The following is a 21,770-nucleotide window of genomic DNA, read 5'->3' as shown; positions in this document are numbered from 1 at the left end:
AAGATGTGGGAAGTGTGTCAAGGGCACAGGTTGATGTTTTAAGGTGCTGTATGGTTTCTTCCAAAATTTTGCCATCAATTTCTTTGAAATCAGACATAGTAACTACTTTCTCAGGTGGTCTGATCTGTCTGACCCCAGCGCAACTCAAGGATGTGCTGATCACCTTTCTGATATTATTGATTTTCTCAGAGAAGAAAGAAGCAAACTCACTGCACTTGTTGTCTGAGAGCATTTCACTGGGAATCTGGCTTGGAGGGTTTGTCAGTCTCTCTACAGTAGCAAAAAGAGTGCGTGTGTTGTTTAAATTGCTGTTTATAATATTTGAGAAGAAAGTCTGTCTAGCTTTGCCTAGTTCCATATTGAAAGCATGAAGGCTGTCTTTGTAGATGTTATAATGGACTACAAGTTTTGTCTTCCGCCACATGCGCTCTGCTTTTCTGCATTGTCTTTTCATATTTTGCACTGCTGTTGAGTTTCTCCAAGGTGCTTTTTGTCTGCCATTCTTCTCCCTGACTTTCACAGGAGCAATTTCATCAATTACACTTTTAACTTTTGAGTTAAAAGAATCAAGGAGAAAATCAACAGAGTCTGCAGATATGCTTGGTGTTAAGGATATAGCCTTCATAAATAGTACACTAGTGTTCTCATTTAAGCATCTCTTCTTGACAGACACAGATCTCGCTTCAGTGGCAAGAGAGATCAATATATCAAAGAAAATACAGAAATGATCAGACAGTGCTACATCCCAATGAAATGTTTAGACCCTTACTGATAAGTAAATCTAGAGTGTGTCCACGATTGTGTGTGGGTCCATGTACATGCTGAGTCAGATCAAAAGTTTTTAAAACAGTTTTTATTTCTTTTGCCATATTGTTTTCTGCACTATCTATGTGGATGTTAAAATCTCCAGCAATGGCAAAACAGTCAAACTCTGAGGTAATTGTTGACAACAGTTCTGTAAAGTCCTCAGCAAAGGCTGGAGAGTATTTTGGAGGCCTGTAAATAATGATAAGTAAAATGCGTGGAGCACCTTTTAACACAATACCCAGATATTCAAAAGACGTGTAATTCCCAAATGATATTTGCTTACATTGATAAATATCTTTAAAAAGAGCAGCTAGACCCCCACCTCTGTTAACAGCTCTGCAGACACTCATAAAAGTAAAGTTAGGAGGGGCTGCTTCATTGAGGATTGTTGCACTGTAGCTGTCTTCTAGCCAGGTTTCATTTAGAAGCATAAAATCCAGGTTGTTTGTGGTTATTAAGTCGTTGACTAGAAGTGATTTATTTTTAAGTGAACGAATGTTTAAAAGTGCTAACTTAACAGTCTTACTTTTTGCCCCCACATCAAGCTTAATTTGACGTGTAATAGGCACCAGATTAGTTGGGTTTGCTGTACGGCTATTGAAGGCCTTAGACTTTCTATCTTGTAATAGAACAGCAATAGAGAAAGATACAGGCACACTGGGTTCCCGCTTGTTCTGTAAACATTTGAGAAAGTTACTGTTATCATACAGTAGCAGGGACCCAAAACATATCACTGAGAGCTGGTATCAGTTGTTTTTGGTTCACCTCGAGCAGATGGAGGAGGGTGTGGGCCCTGGCGTTGTGGCAGAGGCCGAAGAGCTCTCACAGGAGGAGGGGGAGGGCGAGCTGGGCCCGCAGGCTTTGGTGCGGGTGGTTGAGGTGCCTGCCGTTTTAGGCTGTATTCAACCAGTTATTCAAGGTTGATGTATACTAACATTCATGGAGGTAATGAATCGTGAATTAGATTGATGGTCTCTATGAGGAAAAATGCTGTGATTTTCAGTGTATAATTATTATATGAGAAAGACTGGTCATTAATTGGTTGCCCATTTCATCCACCCTCACCTCCACAAGATAATTTGGGAAACTAAAGTGACACATTTTTATTTCTATTTATTCTTTCATTAAAACTGCTGAAATAATCTAGGTTCAAGTTTGATCATGTCATTTATATTGTATGAATGTATAAAAATTCACATACACACACACACATCCAACACCACGTGCACTTTATTACACTTAATACACTTTATTATTGTCCATTTTATTACACCTGTTACAAGGTTAAAAACACAGTTACTCATCAAATGTAAATTTAATTGCAGCTACTTTAACCTTCAGCGCTGCTGATGAGAAATGCTATTATACATAAACTTACTCACACACACAAATAAATACAAAAATTTCACGAAACAAGTTATTTAAGTAATTGCCCTAACTTAAAGTCACCATGAAATCAAAATTGACCATTCACATTTTTTTTATGGAACATAGAGTGCTGCAGTAATTATGTATTTTGTTATCACCCTAGTCTCGCGTAGCCAGACCTTCAGACGGACGGCAGAAGCATCGCAGCTTTTCTTGGCCAAGGACCACCCAAGAGGATGTTTGACTGACATGTAACGCAACCAATCACAGTTTGTTTTGTACCGCGTCATGTTTAGGGGCGTGACAATATAATATCGATGTCCATACGACAATTCACCATGACGTCACAACAGTAATAGACGTTCATCCGGGTGGCAAAAGTCGAAGCGTTCCTATGGCAACGCTAGTAAATTGCATGGAAGGGAGGCCCACCGTCGACAGTAAAAATGTAATAAAAATAAAAAATGTAATTAAATATAATGCTTTTTTTTTATCATAATAACAACTGTGTTTAATGATATAAGTAAAAAATATAAAAAATATGTAATATAGTAGGCCTACACATAATTAGCAAAATACTCTCTATAGCTCTTTTTTCTAGCCAAAATAACGTGCTATATAGCCTATCATAGTCGGTCCGATAAAGAACGCGACACACACGTCTCCCGGACATCCTGTAGAATTCAACCAATCAGATCGCGACTTCGAAACTCCTGAAGTGTTTCCAGAAAAGTGTGCGATATGCATCAGACGTTCAGCCTACGGTTCGTGGGGCGTGACGTCTGAGGCTGAGACTAGCATTACCCTGGTTCCCTCGACAAAATCCCAATAGGATTTTTCCATTGGTTTTTGGATTATCACAGAATATCAGATCTGTGACCAACAAAAGTTTATGATTCATCATGATAATCTTCACAAATGAACACAACTTTTATTAATTTTAAAGGCTAAATTCAATCACCAGAAACAATAAGCGTTGGCTTGGCTATAATAAACTGCACTTCGGCTGCATGATTTCAATGTCACCATCGCTAAGCTCAGCTCTTTCAGTCTTTATTTAAAACACATTTTCCATGAAAATTTGAGTTAGAGGAGTTTGCAAGAACATGATTATGAACACAATGGGGCTGTGAAAGTAGACTGGTGAGTACATGAGTTTTTCATCTCAGCATGATTAAGCTTTAAGACCCCCTGTGGTTAAAATCAAGTTTTTAATGTTGTTTATGTCTATGTGGTGTTTTTAATATGCTTTAAGATGCATGTCCAAATTCGCAAGTCTCAAAAACGGGATTTGAAATCTCCGGTGTTTCTTACATCACAAACTACCTTAATAGGGCTTTAGCATATCATCATTACTGTGCTGCGAAGCAGTGGAGTCTCAAGGGAAGCCAGGTTATCCCGGTATATTTTTCTGTTGATATGAAAAATCTTGTACATTTAGCAATATAGCGGGTGAATTATGTATATGATGTATATTACGATGTTATGATGAACTATATTCCTTTCTCCACTGACGTTCTGAGTTGTTCGAAGCGTTTGTAAGGATGCTGATTTTTGAAGGCAGCTGTCTGACTCTGAGATGGTGAACGGGAACATGGTTTGTGTAACATTAGCAACACATTATTAGCTGTTTGATAACGTAGTCAAGCAAAAAGGCTAATCATGTATTAATTACCATTCCCATAAAACGCATTGCCATTCTGATACATCGACTCTAGATATATACTCTTCCACTTCTTCTGAATCAGTTTCTGGTTCAAACATATATGGCTGAATGAAACCAGTATTTCCACTTGCCATTGTGCAGCGTTTACTACAGTAAAGTTGACCTAGTGGGTCAGGTATCCTGAGCTCGTGTGAGTGGGTGGAGGCGGGGGTAATTTGCATATTCATGGAGTAAAACCTTTAAAAAATCGCAAGGGTGTATAGCTAATGTATTTTATGTCATAGAATAAAACAGGAAAGTATCTTGAGCTTGTGTTATCCACAGACCATTATCTTGTTTTGGGGTTTTAGCCTACAAAAATGCCTCATTCCTTCAGCACTCTATTGCAGTATTTATTATAAATTATTTACATTTTTGCCCCTCTGAGTGATTATGACTAGTTTGGTTTAAGAAGTTTTTAATTAACACCTTGGCTAATAATCCTCCTTAAAATGCATTTTTTGACCAATTGTAAAATAATCATAACTTGTATACAACACATATATGAGTTATATATGATTATATATGATTAGTGATACTAAGTTTACTATAACCAAGTTCAAAGTGTTCACACCTAAAAGTTTATCACGTGACAAATGTTTGCATCTAATAGTAAAAAAAACAAGTCCAAGAGATGTATCTCCATGTCAGCTCTTGGGAGTTTGCAATTGTTGCTGACACAGAATGCGGTTTCATGGGCAATTTCTAGTACAAAATTGCTGTGATGAAGCCGAGCCTACCAGCTCGTCTTCGGGGTAGAATGTGAGTCCGTGTATGGATGTAAAAGGATGGCGCACTCGCAAAAGCACTTTGTGCAAGGTGGAATTTATTTACAGTGCCAACAAGAAGACTGTCCACAGTGAAGTATATGTACAGGTGCACACAAAAAGAAAAGGAAAAAAAACCTTAAAAGTACAACAACAACAAAATAAAGACGAAAACTCTTCAACAAAAAAACGTATCTACCGTACACTAGTTCACAAAGGTTTGGTTTGCTTGAGGCACCACAATTGCACTCTCGCTTTCCGACTTGGTTAACAAGTGATGACTTCAGGTTTGGCCTTGGCTTAAATAGGCCAAACCCCGCCCCTTTTTGGGTCACACCAATTCCCGAAACATATAACAATTAATACACATACAAATACTTCATCTATTTGATTGTCCATTCCCAATATATTATATATATTAATAATACACATATACACAAATAAAACACATAATACATTCACACACCATACACTTAACACATAATTTTTCCATTTTACTACACACCTATTCACACTAGACAATGGTTCCGTCCGCTTCCGGTTTCGATGCGCCGACGCGACCCCACCATGACGTCATAAACGGCCGCCACTCGATCGTTCGGTTCGGCCGATGGCGCCAGAAGACTGACTACGCTCACACAGACAAACAACACGAACGAAACAACCAGACAGTGCAATGTAAGTGTATGAAATGACCGGGGAATGAATATGGAAGGGAGAGTGGAGAAATGAATTGAATGTCCAGGTGCTATCATCATCGCGTGTGCACCCGCTCCTATGATAGCGGCTATGGCAGGGAGGAACGAGACGTTGATGAATGAGGTCAGTATGTATGTGCGTATATATGCGTGTATGTGTGTGCCAGTGCTGCTTCCCCAGCGGTGGCAGCTAATGTGACTTTTTCACAATTGCTGACTGATTGTCACCTGACTGATTACTCTTTTACTGGCAGTTACCAAGTGAAAAATAGAGAGAATTGAGTGTTGCTCTTTTAATAAAACGTTTTCTCTTATCAAGCCAATGCTTTCCTGTTGAATATGCACTAATTTATTTTAAGCTATAGTGAATTTGATGAATACAAATTTTGTCCTGGATTGAGCATAAAGTCTGGACCATATTTAACAAACCCTCTTAAAGGCAGAAGCTTATGCTCAAGCAAAATCAGAAACCTTTTCACAGCTGTCATCAGCAGAAGCATTGGCCTCAATGAATTATGGACCAATCTGTTGGCTTTTTTGTGTAAATGACTTCTATTCTAATGCTCCCTTGTAGAAGAAAAACTGGCCTTGAGAATTTACCTTCAGTATGTCTGAATGTTCTTTAACTTTGACACCAACTACATCTACAACACCTCATGGGCACTCAGTTCTGGACATGACTCCTCTGAGCCAATCAACTGAGCTATATAAATGTCATGTGACTTGGCAGCTACAGAAAATTTCTGTCATCATGACATTGCTGATTAGCTGAAGACACCAAACGTATGTGCTGCTGCATTACTATTGATCATCCTGCTGGAGAATGAGTGAATGAGCAGCAGACAGGGGAAAAAAATATAAATCCATTTCATGCTTAATGAGTTAATCATCAACCTTGACCACTTGCTATTGGAGAGACTAGAACGGCTGATTGCACCTGCAGCAGATCAGTGTTGACCCCTGGGGGAAAGAAGCACAATTTGCTTTGTTTACTCACAGTTCTGAGGGCACAGATATAGTGTCAGGTGTGGTTTACACTTGTTGCTGACACACACTGAGGGTGCATGTGCTGATGCAAGAAGAGTAGGCTAAAACAAAGACGTATTTAGCCAAACAGTTGGAATGAAGGCAGAGAATAGCCATGTCTGGTGGATACAGATTCGAATTTTTTTTATTATTTTATATTTGAATAATATATTACAAAATGTCATAATCTACTTGACATGACATTTTGGATAATTTTTGTTAAGTAGCCTCGTGAATTTGACTTAATCTGAATTTAGTTTTTAAAAGCTACTGGATAACGTTACAGTTATAAGCATATATGTTACAGGTAGGCTACTAAAGAATAAGATATCAAATCGTTGTTATTTTCTGTTGGATTCCGTTTTTAATGATATATGAAGATGGAAATAAAATACACAACTATGAAAGCTGATATGGTCTTTGTTATTTTAGAAACGGACAGTCCTGTCGCTTCCTCATTCAGATTATTCAGCTCGTTCTTTTTGATTGGCTGGTTTCATTTCCAGTGACGCATCATGTTGTAATCGTAGGCTATATAAGACAAATGCTCACCTTCATTTCACTCACAGCTTCAGGAAGATACGAAGAGGTTCTTGCTTCAACAGTGATTGAACGGAACTTCGATCTCGCCGGAATTTATTTAAATTTCTTATTTATTTTGCACCAACGTTGTCATAATAAACGGCAGAAATGGAGACTTCTCAGATTCGCCAGAACTACGACCGCGACTGCGAGGCTTTGATCAACAAGATGATCAATTTGGAGCTTTACGCTTCCTACATTTACACTTCAATGGTAATTATCTCTCTTTTTTATTCTGTTCTCGGAACTTTTGCTAGTCCTATCTTGATTTTGTGACAAGCTGTCTTTATCTTTAAAAATAACAGAAATAGAAATGAACTTGCACTGAAAAAGAACAAGAGTACATGATCAATTGTGTATTATATTATTAGGCCTATAATATAATTTATTCTTTTGTCGTCAAGTCCTTTATTTTGATTTTGAAGTCCTTTCTTTTGATTTCGCTCCAATCAGGCTCACTACTTCAAACGGGATGATGTGGCTCTTGCTGGTTTTGCCAAGTTCTTCAAGGAGAACAGTGAGGAGGAGCGCGAGCATGCCGAGAAATTCATGGAGTTCCAGAACAAGAGGGGAGGAAAAATCGTCCTTCAGGACATCAAGGTGCTTGATATTATTCTGAACGAAACAATGTAACCCTGTTTTAAATGGAATGACATTATGCCTTTTTGTAAAGGTCTGTTGAATTAAGTAATTGAATAATTCAACATTGTAAAAGTGCAATGAGGTTTTTCTGAGAAATGCTGTTGATATTTGAAATTGACACCCAAACATCGACCTTTTCCTTTTTGGTAATATATCAGCCACCTCGCTACATTCTTTTCTATACAAATGTCCCACTTGCTCACTCTCCCCTCCCCCATCATGAGCATATACTGATGATTGGCTTTGAGAGTGTTTTGGTACTCTGTGGATTGGCCTGATCCAATTTTTATTTTATTTTTTACTATATCTATTTACACAGCCAGGACGTACAAACATAATGTTTGGTTGTTGTTGTTTTTTCAGCACACACAGACAGAACAGATGTTTAGCAAACATTCACCAAATTGTTTGGGTGTTGATTTGAATTTTTCACTAGTGTTTCTCAGCATCTCTCAATTACGGGGGACCTTGCTCACTCATGTGTTTGTTTTTCTCTTCAGAAGCCTGACCGTGATATGTGGGGCAATGGACTGATCGCTATGCAGTGCGCTCTTCAGCTGGAGAAGAACGTCAATCAGGCTCTGCTGGATCTACATAAGGTTGCCTCTGAGAAGACAGACCCACATGTAAGTCCATGTTCTTTGCTCCTTAATGCTTTTATTCCATCCTAATTTAATTGTCCTAAAATATTTTCTGATGTCTTGTCCAACAGCTGTGTGACTTCCTGGAGACTCACTACCTGAATGAGCAGGTTGAGGCCATCAAGAAGATTGGTGACCACATCACCAACCTTTCCAAGATGGATGCTGGCAACAACAGGATGGCGGAGTACCTGTTTGACAAGCAAACCCTGAGCAGCTAAATGCAGCTCTCAGATCATCTTACATGCAGAAATCATCAAGCTTATTTTTTTGCACTTATGCAAATGTTTTAAGTCTGTGATATTCTATGGTTACATTACATCTAGTGAATGTCATTAAATTAAATGTAGTCTTGCTTTTTAAGTAGCCATCTTACCTTTACTGTTGAATGTACACTCATTGGTTTTAACCTGCATTTGATGAATAAACATTTTGGGCTGGATTAATTTGTCTTTTTATTTAAAACTGAGCACCGAGTGGTCTATATCCAGTGGTCACATTCAGGATATGCAGGGCTGGAATAGGATTAGAATTGATAACTTTCTTAAAGGAGAACTCGGTAACTCTAGTGAACTCTACTCACTTCTTCACTGATTTTCCCTTTTGTTGTCGCATGTTTTCCCCACGAGCTCCCCCTACAGCTGTGGGAGGGTGTATATTTCACAACACGGTCGTAAAAAACTCACTTGCGGCGGCCTCCTCCCCCTCTCTACTGCTGCTCATGTGCGTTTGTTTTGATCGGAGCAAGCCAACTGTATCGTGTGGAGCTATGTCTACCGAGGTGGGTAATCTGGTAATACATCATACATGCGTGTTTGTTTATGTCGAATTGCCGTAAAGCAATTTGTGTTTCGCGCTCGTTCTCGTTCTCGCTTCTCACGAGACTTCCAATTTCTATCTTGCCGGGACGGTAGTCCCCAAGTTGCAAGGTTGGTTTTCCGCCTGGGAACGCTGGGGGGAGCGGGGAAAGTCACCAATATCACCAGAACAGGTTGTTTAACCATCCAAATGATTTCTAGACAGTTTTATTACATTAAAGTTACCAAGTTCTCCTTTAATTCATTGAAAAATTGCCATCTGACCCTCATGTCATCTTAAATTGTATAATCAAAGTATTTTTTCTTTTATATATAGTGCATAAATGCAGATTAAATTATCTGAGAGGTGACTGAGGGTCAGGAATGTAGTAATGTAGTTCACTCATTTATCCTGGCTCCCAAATAATTAAAATGCTCTTGTAATTGATAATTTCACTAGTTCGCCAGCCCATTCAGCTTTAAAGGTTAATAATAGTAAACTAACTTTGCTGTCCTTGGAGGAGGCTCGAGTTCCTTATGTTCCTGACCCATTAACACAAGACATATACACATAAGAATACAATGTTGGATTTACATAAGTGTCAAAAGAACACAAAAGCAGATATTTAGAGAATGCGGTCCAAACATACCGCATCCCAATCACTTTCACTGTATGGACATAAATATGAAGTGAAGTACAGTCATACAGGTTTGGAATGACATGATAGTGAGAACATGACAGAATTTTCATTTTTGGGTGAACTATCCCTTTAAAATCTGTTAACAATGAGTGAGCTTTAATCAAAAGACTGCAAAAAATATTATGTGACTACAGTGGCCATCATTTTGTAGATGCTGGCTGTTACTGAAACTCTCTTAAAGCGTCAACTACATTCCTGGCACATAGTTCTCCAGTCTCAAACCTTAAAAATATAATAACAATAGGTTTTAATATACAATAGGTTCTAACATCCTTTAAATGTTGCTCACCTATGGTGTGCACAAAGGGACATTCTGCATTGGGTTTATCAATTTGTGCAGCACTCACCAATGTTACATTACAGTTTTTCTGAATTGCTAAAACACATTTCTTGAAACCATCGCTCACTTTCTCAAAACCTTAAACACAAAACCAAATTTTCATTCAGAGAACCTCTGACTCTTCTGGCGAAATCAAACAATGCTTTCAGATCATAAACACAGCGAGTCAATATTACAAACACTACAGATCATTCGTTACACACTACATCAAAAAATGGAGAACACAGAATCCAAAGCATGCAGTTACAGAAAAAAAGTATATTGTACCAAAGTAAACAAATTTTGCCATTATCTAAAATTGTATAGTAATGACAACTTACAATAGTAAGGTGAATAAATTGTATACTGTATGCACTGCAAGTATAGTATTGTTCTGAATATTGTATACTGAGACAGTGACCCAACTGCAAAAGCCAAAAAGGTTACAGTAAAAAAGTCTAAATGAAAAGCATGTTACAGTAAAATACACTCAGAAGAGTTGTGCAACTGCAAAATCAAGGTCAGTGAGAGAGATATTATTCTGCTTCAGTGTCATGTCTTCATGTTGGGTCCAGTCTGGGGACTTTGTCCACATCACAGACAATGTCATCTCTTGCCAGGTAAAGGGAAAAACCATAAAGCCAGATCCAGCCTTGAAAACATTCTCCACACCTGCTCTTTCTCGTCCTCCTCCTTGTCCACCGCCTCTTATGTACTCTTCCTCCTCTCCCTCTTATATTGTTTCCATCCATTATTGGTATCAACATTCAGTGCGACATTTTGAGTAAATTTTGGGACTCTGAACTGACTTGTATTATATACAGTTGGTTTGGTCACATCATTAGAAATAAGTGTGAACAATTTTGAGTCGTTTTGTGTAAACGATGACAACAGTGTTGTAGTTGTGTTTAACTTTTGCCTGCATGTGTTTAGTGTTTTGAAACACAAGTGCATCACAGTGCGAAATGTGTTTTAGTGAGTGAGTATGTGTTTAGAGCTTTGCAAAAGTTTGTGAGATTTGCAAACAGTATTTTAACTACCTGACCTTGTTCAACGTTTTACAGAAAGAGTGATTTATACGAAAAATTTGTTTAGGGTATTGAGAATTTGGTTCAGATAATGGGGTTTAATGTTTTAGCAATTCAGAAAAACTGTGACAAATACTTGTCATGAAAAGACAAGTATTTGTCTTGAAAAGACAAATTAGAGCCCCTTGATCACTCACATTTGTTGAGTAACACAAGCAAAAGAAGATTCAGTAAAACTAATGACAGTGAACCATTGGAACACCTGGAGGACCGCCATGGTGTGCAGGGCCGATGCAGCTTGGTCAGCGGCGGTGTAAGCTCAGCCGGCAAGAGCTGAAGTTGCCGATGGATGAACTGCCCTGGATCTCCATCCAATAGCAGTGGGTGGGCAGAGGTGTGCGCCCACTGCTTCCTCTAGGGGGGCAGCTTCTCTTATCCCTTCTCCTCAGCGCCGTCAACGGTGGAGAGCGTTGCGGAGGTGGATATGGATATTCTCCGGTGGGCAGAGTAGGGGGCCTGGTGGAGCCTGAGCCGAGCCGGCTCTTAGCGGGCTCCTGAGGCGAAGACCAATCGAGCCCAATCGAGTCCAAACTCGCCCTTGCGCCTACTTCACTGGACTGAGATGAATCCTCGCACTCGGATGGCAGGAAACCAGGATGGCAGCTCTGAGAAGAGAGCTAGCCGCGAGCGCAGCATGGAGATCGGCATACTCTCACAGTGAGAACAGCCGCCTTTGCCGAGTGCAGCTTCCGCGTGGTGACAACCAAGGCATGAAGTGCACTCACTGTGCCCGCCGGCGTCAGACACAATCCGGATGTGGCATTTGAAACAACGCTGTTGTTTTGAAATTTGCTCTTTTAACAGTGTGTCGTGGCGGAGAACACACTGTAAAATGCTTTCAAAGGATAGACAGCGAAGTGAAGAGTTCGCTGAAAGAGATTAAATCTGATTCCTATGGCGAAATGGCCCGCTTATATAGACAGAAGCCACGCCCATTCTGGCAGGCTTCGGTGCGCGCAAGGTGTGAAGCACCATGATTGGTTTGTGCGCGTCAGCTGCTTCGCCATCGGTTCGTGCAGTTCCCGCAGCACAGCCGAGGAGTGCGCTAGTCAGCTCTGCTCTGTGCTCGCTGTGCAGCTGCACTGCGTTTTAAAATAAAGGCTTCAATATTCTTGAGAAAAGGAGTTTTCCCATAGCATATAGCTACGCAATACGAGAGACCGTTCTCATAAGGGAAACCAGAATAGTTGTGATAGGCTATATAACAGCGCTTAACGCGTCTGTCTCTGGCTCAGCGTCAGCCAACGCGCAAACTCAGATTTGAATTTAGAAGTTGATGATCTCGCGATCTGAACGTTCTAATCACACTGGTGTGAACGATCGTACGCGTCAAAGGGTTAACTAGTGATCACATACGGTGATGATGCTTGCATCCGTTTCGGAGAACCAGTGCAAATATTTCAACCGACAGCTGAGGCATTTAAGTGGCACCGAAATGAGGCACCGAAATCTGCGTTTTGATTCGGTCCGGTTACATACCGTTTACTGGCTTTACGGTTCCATATCGGTACCGGTTTCGGTACCCAACCCTAGATGTCTGAGGACAAAGTTTGCTTTTTCAGCAATAGTGAATGGTTTTGAGTGTAGAGCTTCATTTTGACCTGAAAATAGTATGTTTGGGGAATTAGGTGAGACGTTATGGATTTGTGTTTACTGATTTGAGAATATGAGGTATAGTTTCAAGAAATGTGTTTAAGCAATCGAGAAAAACTATAATATTACAATCAATCCACCTGTTCGTCCCGTGAACACTCAGTGTTAATTGTTTATTAATTCTAAGAAATGTTCATTTCCAGGGGAGGGAAATGTCTTTCTTACTGTACAGTTCTTCTAAGAGCCTGTAGTCAAAATCTAAATCGTTAAATAATTTTGGAGCAAGCAGAGAATCAGAACCAAATACGTATTGTGCACAAGTTATTAACAAAATCACAAACAAAACTAAACTAAACACACATACATACATACATGCATAGGTAAATGGTGAGTGACAGAATGAAACAGGAAGCAGGAAATGGAACTATGGAAAAGATTCATTTAACTATGAAAAGAACCATCAGCTTATCATTTTCAGAGCACCTCATTAAATGTATACTTCCATGGCCTTTGCAGTAAAACATTTCGTGAAGTTCCTGAAGAAGGATTTTGATGGTCCCATCCATGAGTCTCAAACGATTTCTTCGGCGTTGACTGAAAAATTGGTGATGAACTTGCGTGGTTGGTTTGACTCTGTTCCCATGTCTGGAGTGCCGATTGTGCCTCTCCGGCACGCAGAGCAAACAGGAGAATTTAGGAAGTCGGAAGAGTTGATGGTTGGAATTGTGATGGACTTCTTCTGCATTGAATGAAGACATTGTGCCACACTCCTGATGTTGTCCTTTGATTATTTTCTGGTTGAGAGAGTCCTCTCTCTCTCTCCTGAAAGAGGACATGGCTGGTTGTGGGTCAAGGCCTGCTGCCCTGGGGCCTAGTGTGGCCATGCAGGACAGGTATGCGAATGTACCAAGGTGGCCAAGAGCGAGAAGAGCTTGTGTAGAGGCCATTTAAAGTCTGAGAAAGGTCCCACCTCTCAGGGTTGGCTCGACCAATAAGAAAGGGGGAATTTCCAAGCAGGAAATTCCTCTGTTGGGAGGATTTATGGCTCTGTCTCAAGTGTGGTTAGACTTAGGCCTTGCTGTTTGTGTTCATTTATACTCAGATAGATATAACAAACACATGAGCAACACTGCGGTTCAGAGCTTCCAGCCTGTAAGCTCGCGCTCGATCGGCCCAATGGAGGCATCCGACCAGCGCGGAAGGTCTTAACGTCTTTTCTCGAGGCAAAGTATTTTTTGATTAAATGCAATACATTTGAATATGTATTCGTATTCTCTAGTTATTTCATCTGACTCCATAAATGAAAAGGTTTTAATGATATCTGTGGATCATTAATTATGAGCGAATGTTTGACTATTCCTTAACTCTTTAATGAAAATAATGTCAAAGTCAGTTATAATAATTAAATGTAACAATTTATTATGTCAGGTAAATGTATCATGCCAATTTCATAATCAATTCAAAGATAATCGATACAAAACATCAAATGCTCTGGAATAAAGAGTTTAAGAACATTAAGAAACACATGAGGCTGAGAGGTCTCACTCTCAGCTTCACGGGCTAATCTGAGGTACAGAAAGCCCCCGAATCCCCTGCTGCATTTCATTATATAGTCAGGACCTCTTTCACTTGGAAACATCTTTTAACAATGGAAATTTGCATTCAGAAGTTACACCTTTTGGGGGGGGTAGGAGACCATTTGTCTAGAGATCACCTTCCTTTGTGTCAGTTATCCCTAAACTCTTAAAAACCTTATTACCTTTTGTTTTACTTACTTGGAAATGAGACATTTGTACCAGTCGCAATGAGACATTTCAAATGATACTAAATATGTATAATATTCTATGTTAATCATTCATATTAAACCATATATTCTTGGGCAAGTCCTTGGTGATCTTCCCATTGGGGGAGAAGGAGAGGGGGATGAGGGAAAGAGATGTAGATTAGGATGACTCTGAGGTGAGACTTTCGTCTCAATAGTGCATGAGGAGGAGTTCAAATGTTAATTTCCAGAGAGGTCCTTTGTCCTCTCAGGGTCTGGTCGCTCTTCAACCAGATTGCCCGGCATCTCCTAATTTCTCAATTCTTACAAGCCTGAATATAATTGCTTCCAGAAATAATTTTTGGGGTGCTATTGGGGTGCTTTGGTCTTTCTTGGGAGTGCTGAAGCACCTGTCAGCCCCTCCCTAACGCCACCCATGAAGATATTTCTGGTAATAACAGCTATTCAGCTGATGGACACCGTGCTGCGTTGTCATGGCATGGGAACATCCCAGGTGAAAATAATGAGGAAATTACGTTGTCTTTCTTTGCTCCCTTCATCATGTGCGTTCCAAACGGCTACACAATGGCACACAAATGCCCTGCTCCCTCCAAAGTCCCCACTTCAAGGGCTCTGCCGTCTGCCCTTCGAAGGGAGTAGGACATAGGGATGCTCACAAGCAATAAGCATGTCCCAGCCAGGTTCGTCACTTATTGGGGTCACCTGGTTGTGGTCTGTGCTATTTGCAGCACGTTTCTGTATTTGGTTGTGTTGTGAGTATTTGGAGCACACATGTGGTGTGAAACTGATGAAGATGTTTTCTTAATTTCCAAGTGTTTTTTTGTGTGTTTTCTTCAGTTGCAGCGCGTTGAGCTCTCTCGGCCACAGTAATACGGTCAGGTTACAAACATACACGCATCTTTCATGAGAGAGAAAATGCTGAGTCACAGAGACGCAGCTCCATGTCATCTCTTGGGTGTTTGCATTTGTCGCTGACACAGAATGAGCTTTCATGGACAATTTCTGGTACAAAACTGCTTCGTAATTGTCACCTGTCTTCATTGTACTCTTTTAATCAGTCAGGTGTCAGGTATCTAAAGGCAGTTACCCGGTGAAAAATGGCATTAACTGCCAAGTGGAGTAATAGGCTATTTCAGGATTGTCCCATGATATTTGCCATATTATACACAGGCTTCTATAATATAGTGTTATCAGGCTTCGCACACAGCATATTTGTAATGCTGTTTTCTATTGATGGAAAATGAGAAAAATTAACAAATTGGTCTAGTTCTAGAAAAATGGTTTAATGTAACATTGAAATAAAACAATAATATATTATAATAAAACAATGTTTACCACTAAAATATTGTAATAAAACAACTAGCATGGTGAATGAGAATAGTGATCAAAAATCAACACTATGATAGCTTACTAATAATGTGAATGTTGTGTAGCTACCTCACATTTTCAACAATTTCTTTTAGTAGCTAAAGCTAATGACAGGAGAGTGTTATCATCAATGTTATTTTAATTAGAACTAACAAGACCATCATTATAATAAGTATTAAGTTCATAGTCTATGCAAAATGCAATATGTGACTACAGAAATGGATGATGAAGGTACAAGTAAGTGGGAGGCAAAAAATGTTGGGGGGGGGGGGGACTAAAAGTTGTATTTTAAATGTAGATAAATAATTTAAATACGTTTCTATTTACATTTCAGAATGCAAATCATGCTTGTAAAAATAACCTTTTGGATTTACTATGCTATTAATTATGAAAAAGGAGAGACAAAAAAATAAACCCATCCTTTAAATTTGATCTTGTCTTTGTTATCCTAACCTACAAAACAGCGGATTGTCAAGTCACTATGTTAATCAGTTCCAGTTACTGGTTTCAGTTCCAGAGACGCATCAGGTTGTGGACTGTAGGCTATATAAGACAAATGCTCACCTTCATTTCACTCACAGCTTCAGGAAGATACGAAGAGGTTCTTGCTTCAACAGTGGTTGAACGTAAATTCAATCTCGCCAGAATTTATTACAATTTCTTATTTATTTTTGCACCAACGTTGTGATAATAAACGGCAGAAATGGAGACTTCTCAGATTCGCCAGAACTACGACCGCGACTGCGAGGCTTTGATCAACAAGATGATCAATTTGGAGCTTTACGCGTCCTACACTTACACTTCAATGGCAAGTAGCCTATCTCTTATTGGTTTTGTCACTTTACTTAATCGTTATAAGGAATGTTGTCTCTTAATTTTTGTTTTCCATTCTTGACAAAACGTGTCTGTCTAACGTTAACAAAAAAAAAACAGCGTTCTAGAAATCTAAAATTACAAGGACACTGTATAGGTTACTTATTATAAATATAATAACCGTATATGGCATAAGCAGACATTGGGCTAGTCTGGCAAGCCAGACCTACATCAAGATGTTGGGTCTGGCAACTCACCATAGACACGGCTCAATCCGAGGGGCGGGATAAACGGCTGTCTTTCAAATTCCCTCTGCACGCAATAGGACAGCGCTTCACCCAACCAGAGCGTATTCCCAACAGCGGAGCTAGTTGATAGATTCAACTTTTGCCATATCTGGCCGGCAAAACTACGAACACATCTTCCTTTTTTTAAGAATGACTTAAGTCCTGTTCTATGCTCTTTTCTCAAAGAAAAACCTAACTCCAAGTCCTCCAGAGTCGCGGCCAAAGCCGATTCGAAAGACTGTTCGCCTGCAGCAGCAGCCATTCTTTGTTTTCAAGTGGCAGGTAACCATCGCAACTCGTCATTATGTTAAGCCCGCCCCGCCTACTCTATACACAACGTGATTGGCCTGACCCAATTTAGGTTTTTGCAGCTCGAAAGTCAATGGAGAGTTGCTAGACTGCCCTGGCTGCAAAATACATTTTGCTGCCGCTAGGTTGCGTCTAGATTTCTAGGCTAACATTGGGCATCAGTCTAATGGGAACATCAACGGCTGTTTACATTTGTAATGAGTGACTAGGCTACTGATCATCAATAGGGCTTGGGCACCGCGTTGCATTCTGGGACGTGGCGGCCATGTTGATGGCCTCGCGAATGTAAACATACAGCAAGTCGAACGAGGAGAAGCAGAGTTGGGAGAAAGAAAAGAAAGAAAAAAGATGTTAAAATCCCGAAAAGGATGTGGAATTTACCAGGATACGTTAAATGGGGAAGCCAGGGACCGGTATGTGGACAAATTTTCCTGTAAAATATCCCGTATTTTAAAAACTTACTCTAAAAACATTAACGTTAGCCCTTCCATCGGACCTGTCAGTCTCTGTACTATTGTCCTGTTGCTACCCCCTTGCCCTTCCAGCGAAACAGATGTTTTCAAAGTATCGTTTTGCTTACTTGAAGGCAACCTCAGCGTGATATTGGCCTTTTTAAGATAACAGAACGAAGAAGTCACGTTAGACCTAGCTTCACAACTCGCTTAGTTAATGCAGCAGTTTTGTATTGTTTTGCTGTCAGCAGAGGGATAGCAACAAAGATGAATGTTGAAATTTTCATTTTCGGGATATTTTATAGGAAAATACTAAAACGGGAAGACAGCGGGAAAAGAGCTCAAATACGTGAGAAACCCGGAAAAAACGAGAGGGTTGACAGCTACTAACTACACTTTTTTGCCGATTTTGTCCACATACCGGTCCCTGCAGCTTCCCTATTTAACGTATCCCGGTAAAATCCACATCCTTTTCAGGACTTTAACATCTTTTTTCTTTCTTTTCTTTCTCCCAACTCTGCTTCTCCTCGTTCGACTTGCTGTATGTTTACATTCGCGAGCCCATCAACATGGCCGCCACGCCAAGTAATGACGTCACGACGCCCAAGCCCTATAGGCTATAGGCCTAATAGGTTAATATAATAGGTTTTTCTGCTGCCACCACCTTTAATTATTTTAGCTAGTAGCCTATGGTCTGGCACTAGAAGACAACACACCACCACAACTTCAATCACCGTTCCGTGAAGGGAAATGTGAGCGGAGTCGTCGCGGTGTGTCACTACAGCACTCACGTTAGCCCCTTTCACACAGCGCTTTGAACCTGAGAAATTGTCGGCAAATTGCCAGAGTGCCTTCTGTGTGAACCCAAACACGACCCGGGATTGATGCCGGGATCGATGCTGGGTTGGGGACCTAGTAACATTGCCGTGTTCAGTCCCGGAACGTGAGCTGTGTGAACAAAAGCCGTAATAATGCCGTGTCGTAGTGATGACGCTGAAGCGCGGGATCGTTCGCCAGCTGTGAAACGGTATACGTAATGCGCAAGTTTCTGATCGAATCAGAGAAAAAAAAATGCACAAGCGTGGTTTCTCGAGAGAGAAATCGCAGCTCATAAGCAAACTTAAGACGCTGCTGAGACATTACAAGTCACATCGATGTCACGTGTCTTTACGGGATTTTTCTATCTCTGATTCCGGAAAATCTCTCTTCAATAGCATCAGCATTCAGCACAGTAGCAATGGCACTCCTCCTAACTTCCCATCCCTATATACTCTCTCCCCGCACCCGCTATCTATATATATCTATCTATCTATCTTCATCGACGGCGGCCCTAACCGACCGCGAACGACATCCCCCTTCTCCCAAAAAAGGTGAGTAGGCCTACCGCCGTCTTGTTGTCCACAATGTAACCGGAACCGAGCCCTCGTCCATCGTCTTTTGCGCTCCATTTAAACCTTTTTCCACCCCCAGTTTCTCAATACACAGCTCCTGCCCCGTGTTTCTCATTTCTTAATCAGTCTCATTAGTTGCCAAGACAATATCCCAACACACATTACAGTATTACTCTTATTCTGTGATCAGTTACTTTGACTTTGATTGGATGCCATTCGTTGGAGTGATTTAAAAAATAAATTGTTTATGACTTAAGTCCTTGATAAAAATGTGTTCTTTAATCCCTTGTTCCTTAACATATAGCCTAGTTCCTATTCCTATTCGATTTTGTTCAGGCTTTCTACTTCAAACGGGATGATGTGGCTCTTGCTGGTTTTGCCAAGTTCTTCAAGGAAAACAGCGAAGAGGAGCGCGAGCATGCCAAGAGATTAATGGAGTTCCAGAACAAGAGGGGAGGAAACATTGTCCTTCAGGACGTAAAGGTGCTTTGACAGTATTTTGAATGAAGCCTTTTGACTTTGAACTTTGTAACATAAGCAAAGCTGACTCTAGAGCTCTTGTTATGGAATGACCTTATGCCACGTAACTTGCTCACTGATCTGTGTATCTACCTTTCCAGAAACCAGAGCGTGATATGTGGGGCAATGGACTGATCGCTATGCAGTGTGCTCTTCAGCTGGAGAAGAACGTCAATCAGGCTCTGCTGGATCTACATAAGGCCGCCTCTGAGAAGAGAGACCCTCATGTGAGTGATCCTCATTTTATGAAGTTGAGACTCTAAATTTGCCTCCATATACATGTCTTTTTAAAACAATTTCACTTATTCTCTGGGAAGTTTGCATCCTAAATTCTTTTCTGATGTCTTGTCCAACAGCTGTGTGACTTCCTGGAGACTCACTACCTGAATGAGCAGGTGGAGGCCATCAAGAAGATTGGTGACCACATCACCAACCTTTCCAAGATGGATGCTGGCAACAACAGGATGGCGGAGTACCTGTTTGACAAGCAAACCCTGAGCTGCTAAATGCAGCTCTCAGATCATCTGCATGCTGCAGAACCTCCAGCTATACTCTAGGCTTAAATCATCAACCAATATGTTCTCATCACACAGCTCTTGTTTAAAATGTTTGATTAAGTTAAAGTTTTATGATATCACTGTCAAATGATGCAGTTTTGTTATTTTTATCAGTCATTATCTAGCCAAGGCGATGCTTTCCTGTTGAATGTGAACTATCTGGTTTTAACATGGTCAATTTGATGAATACAATTTTTTTGGGCTGGATTCACTTGTCTTTATTTTTTTAAATGGTGGGGTTGCTTAATTATCAAATGATAATTTGCTGATTTTCTATCAGAATTAGTACTGGCTGCAGTTAAAGTCTTAATTGTTGGTGATGTAATATACATGTAGATAATGAAAAAGATGCATTGGGTTTGGCATTTACAGACATTCTAAACTCTATTGGTTTCATTTTCAAGAGACTGCTAAAGAGCATCTTTTTCATCAACACTTTACCCATTAATACTAATATTTACTATTCTATACTATTCTAGTTTGATTGCTTCTATTGCTCTCCTTTGTAAGTCGCATCGGATAAAAGCGTCTGCTAAATGATTAAATGTAAATGTTAGACAACACATATCAGGATGCACTTATTGTTGTAATCATACTTTAGATCTAATATTGTCACATGGTATGATGTTGATGGTGTTGCAATTCTGCTGCAGAGCGATGACATCTCAGATAATTATCTAGTCTTGTGTATACTCCATTTAGCCATGGCTGTAAAACAAACTCCCTGTTACAAATATGGTAGAACTATCACTTCTACCACTAAAGATTGCTTTATAAATAAACTTCCTGATCAGTTTCTACTCCTCAGTATAACAGATAGCTTAGATGATCTCGATGTTAAAACAGAAACTTTTGACTCTCTCTTTTCCAGCACTTTAGACATGGTTGCTCCTTTGCGCTTAAAGATTAAGGAAAATAGCCCGAAGCCGTGGTATAATGAGCACACTCGGGCCCTCAAGAGAGGTATTTTGCATTTTGTGGAAGGACAATGTTATTGCATATTGAAAGGCCTTAAAAACAGCTAGATCTCCTTACTTTTCGACTCCCTTAGAAGAAAACAAACACAACGAAGACATTGAAAAATGTCTGTAACCAAACAGTTGCTGGACCCCATTGACTTCCATATTAGGAAAAAAAATACTATAGTCAATGGGGTCCATCAACTGTTTGGTTACAGACATTTTTCAAAATATCTTCTTTTGTGTTCAGCAGAAAAAAGAACTTCTTACAGGTTTGAAACAACTTGAGGGTGAGTAAATGATGACAGAATTTTCATTTTTCGGTGAACTATCCCTTTAAAGTCTGTAATATTTTTTAAAAACATGTTGCCAGTTTCTGGAAAATGTATTTGAATGGCATGCGCCACTGAATGTTTTGTAAGTGCTACTGTATGTTGTTTATCACGCAAAGTCGCAAACTGCCCATTCTAGGAAGGACACAAAATAAATCTACGAACAACGCATTAACAGTCACATCCTTTACAGTAAACCTTTATTTTTGCATGATGCTACACGGACGCACCCGGTAGGTGTCAGTTTAAGTACAGTGCTGGTCAGA

The 21,770-nt window shown here is 40.0% G+C and overlaps 2 protein-coding genes across 2 annotated transcripts; both read left to right on the top strand.

Annotated features, from left to right (window-relative positions):
- Positions 1-5,250: 5,250 nt before the first annotated feature.
- LOC311294511 (ferritin, middle subunit-like) lies at positions 5,251-8,677 on the top strand. Its single transcript, XM_084415427.1, has 5 exons — positions 5,251-5,469; positions 6,941-7,166; positions 7,407-7,553; positions 8,096-8,221; positions 8,308-8,677. Exons 2-5 carry the CDS (start codon positions 7,062-7,064, stop codon positions 8,455-8,457), a joined length of 528 nt encoding a protein of 175 aa, XP_084271553.1. The 5' UTR covers positions 5,251-5,469; positions 6,941-7,061; the 3' UTR covers positions 8,458-8,677.
- A 7,781-nt stretch (positions 8,678-16,458) lies between these two features.
- On the top strand, positions 16,459-20,420 carry LOC311294526 (ferritin, middle subunit-like). Its single transcript, XM_084415452.1, has 4 exons — positions 16,459-16,693; positions 19,474-19,620; positions 19,758-19,883; positions 20,013-20,420. Exons 1-4 carry the CDS (start codon positions 16,589-16,591, stop codon positions 20,160-20,162), a joined length of 528 nt encoding a protein of 175 aa, XP_084271578.1. The 5' UTR covers positions 16,459-16,588; the 3' UTR covers positions 20,163-20,420.
- Positions 20,421-21,770: the final 1,350 nt, after the last annotated feature.

The sequence above is a fragment of the Rutilus rutilus genome, assembly GCF_951802725.1.
Source record: "Rutilus rutilus genome assembly, chromosome: 1".
In the NCBI taxonomy this organism is placed as follows: Eukaryota; Metazoa; Chordata; class Actinopteri; order Cypriniformes; family Leuciscidae; genus Rutilus; species Rutilus rutilus.
The sequence above is the reverse complement of the archived record's forward strand: the minus strand, read 5'-3'. Positions and strand labels throughout refer to the sequence as shown.

Excerpts from the sequence above, each read along its gene's own strand:
- LOC311294511 (XM_084415427.1), top strand. The coding sequence starts at position 7,062 with ATGGAGACTTCTCAGATTCGCCAGAACTACGACCGCGACTGCGAGGCT. Across the intron at positions 7,554-8,095 it reads TCGTCCTTCAGGACATCAAG|AAGCCTGACCGTGATATGTG; the intron begins GTGCTTGATATT and ends TTTTCTCTTCAG. Across the intron at positions 8,222-8,307 it reads CTGAGAAGACAGACCCACAT|CTGTGTGACTTCCTGGAGAC; the intron begins GTAAGTCCATGT and ends CTTGTCCAACAG.
- LOC311294526 (XM_084415452.1), top strand. The coding sequence starts at position 16,589 with ATGGAGACTTCTCAGATTCGCCAGAACTACGACCGCGACTGCGAGGCT. Across the intron at positions 19,621-19,757 it reads TTGTCCTTCAGGACGTAAAG|AAACCAGAGCGTGATATGTG; the intron begins GTGCTTTGACAG and ends CTACCTTTCCAG. Across the intron at positions 19,884-20,012 it reads CTGAGAAGAGAGACCCTCAT|CTGTGTGACTTCCTGGAGAC; the intron begins GTGAGTGATCCT and ends CTTGTCCAACAG.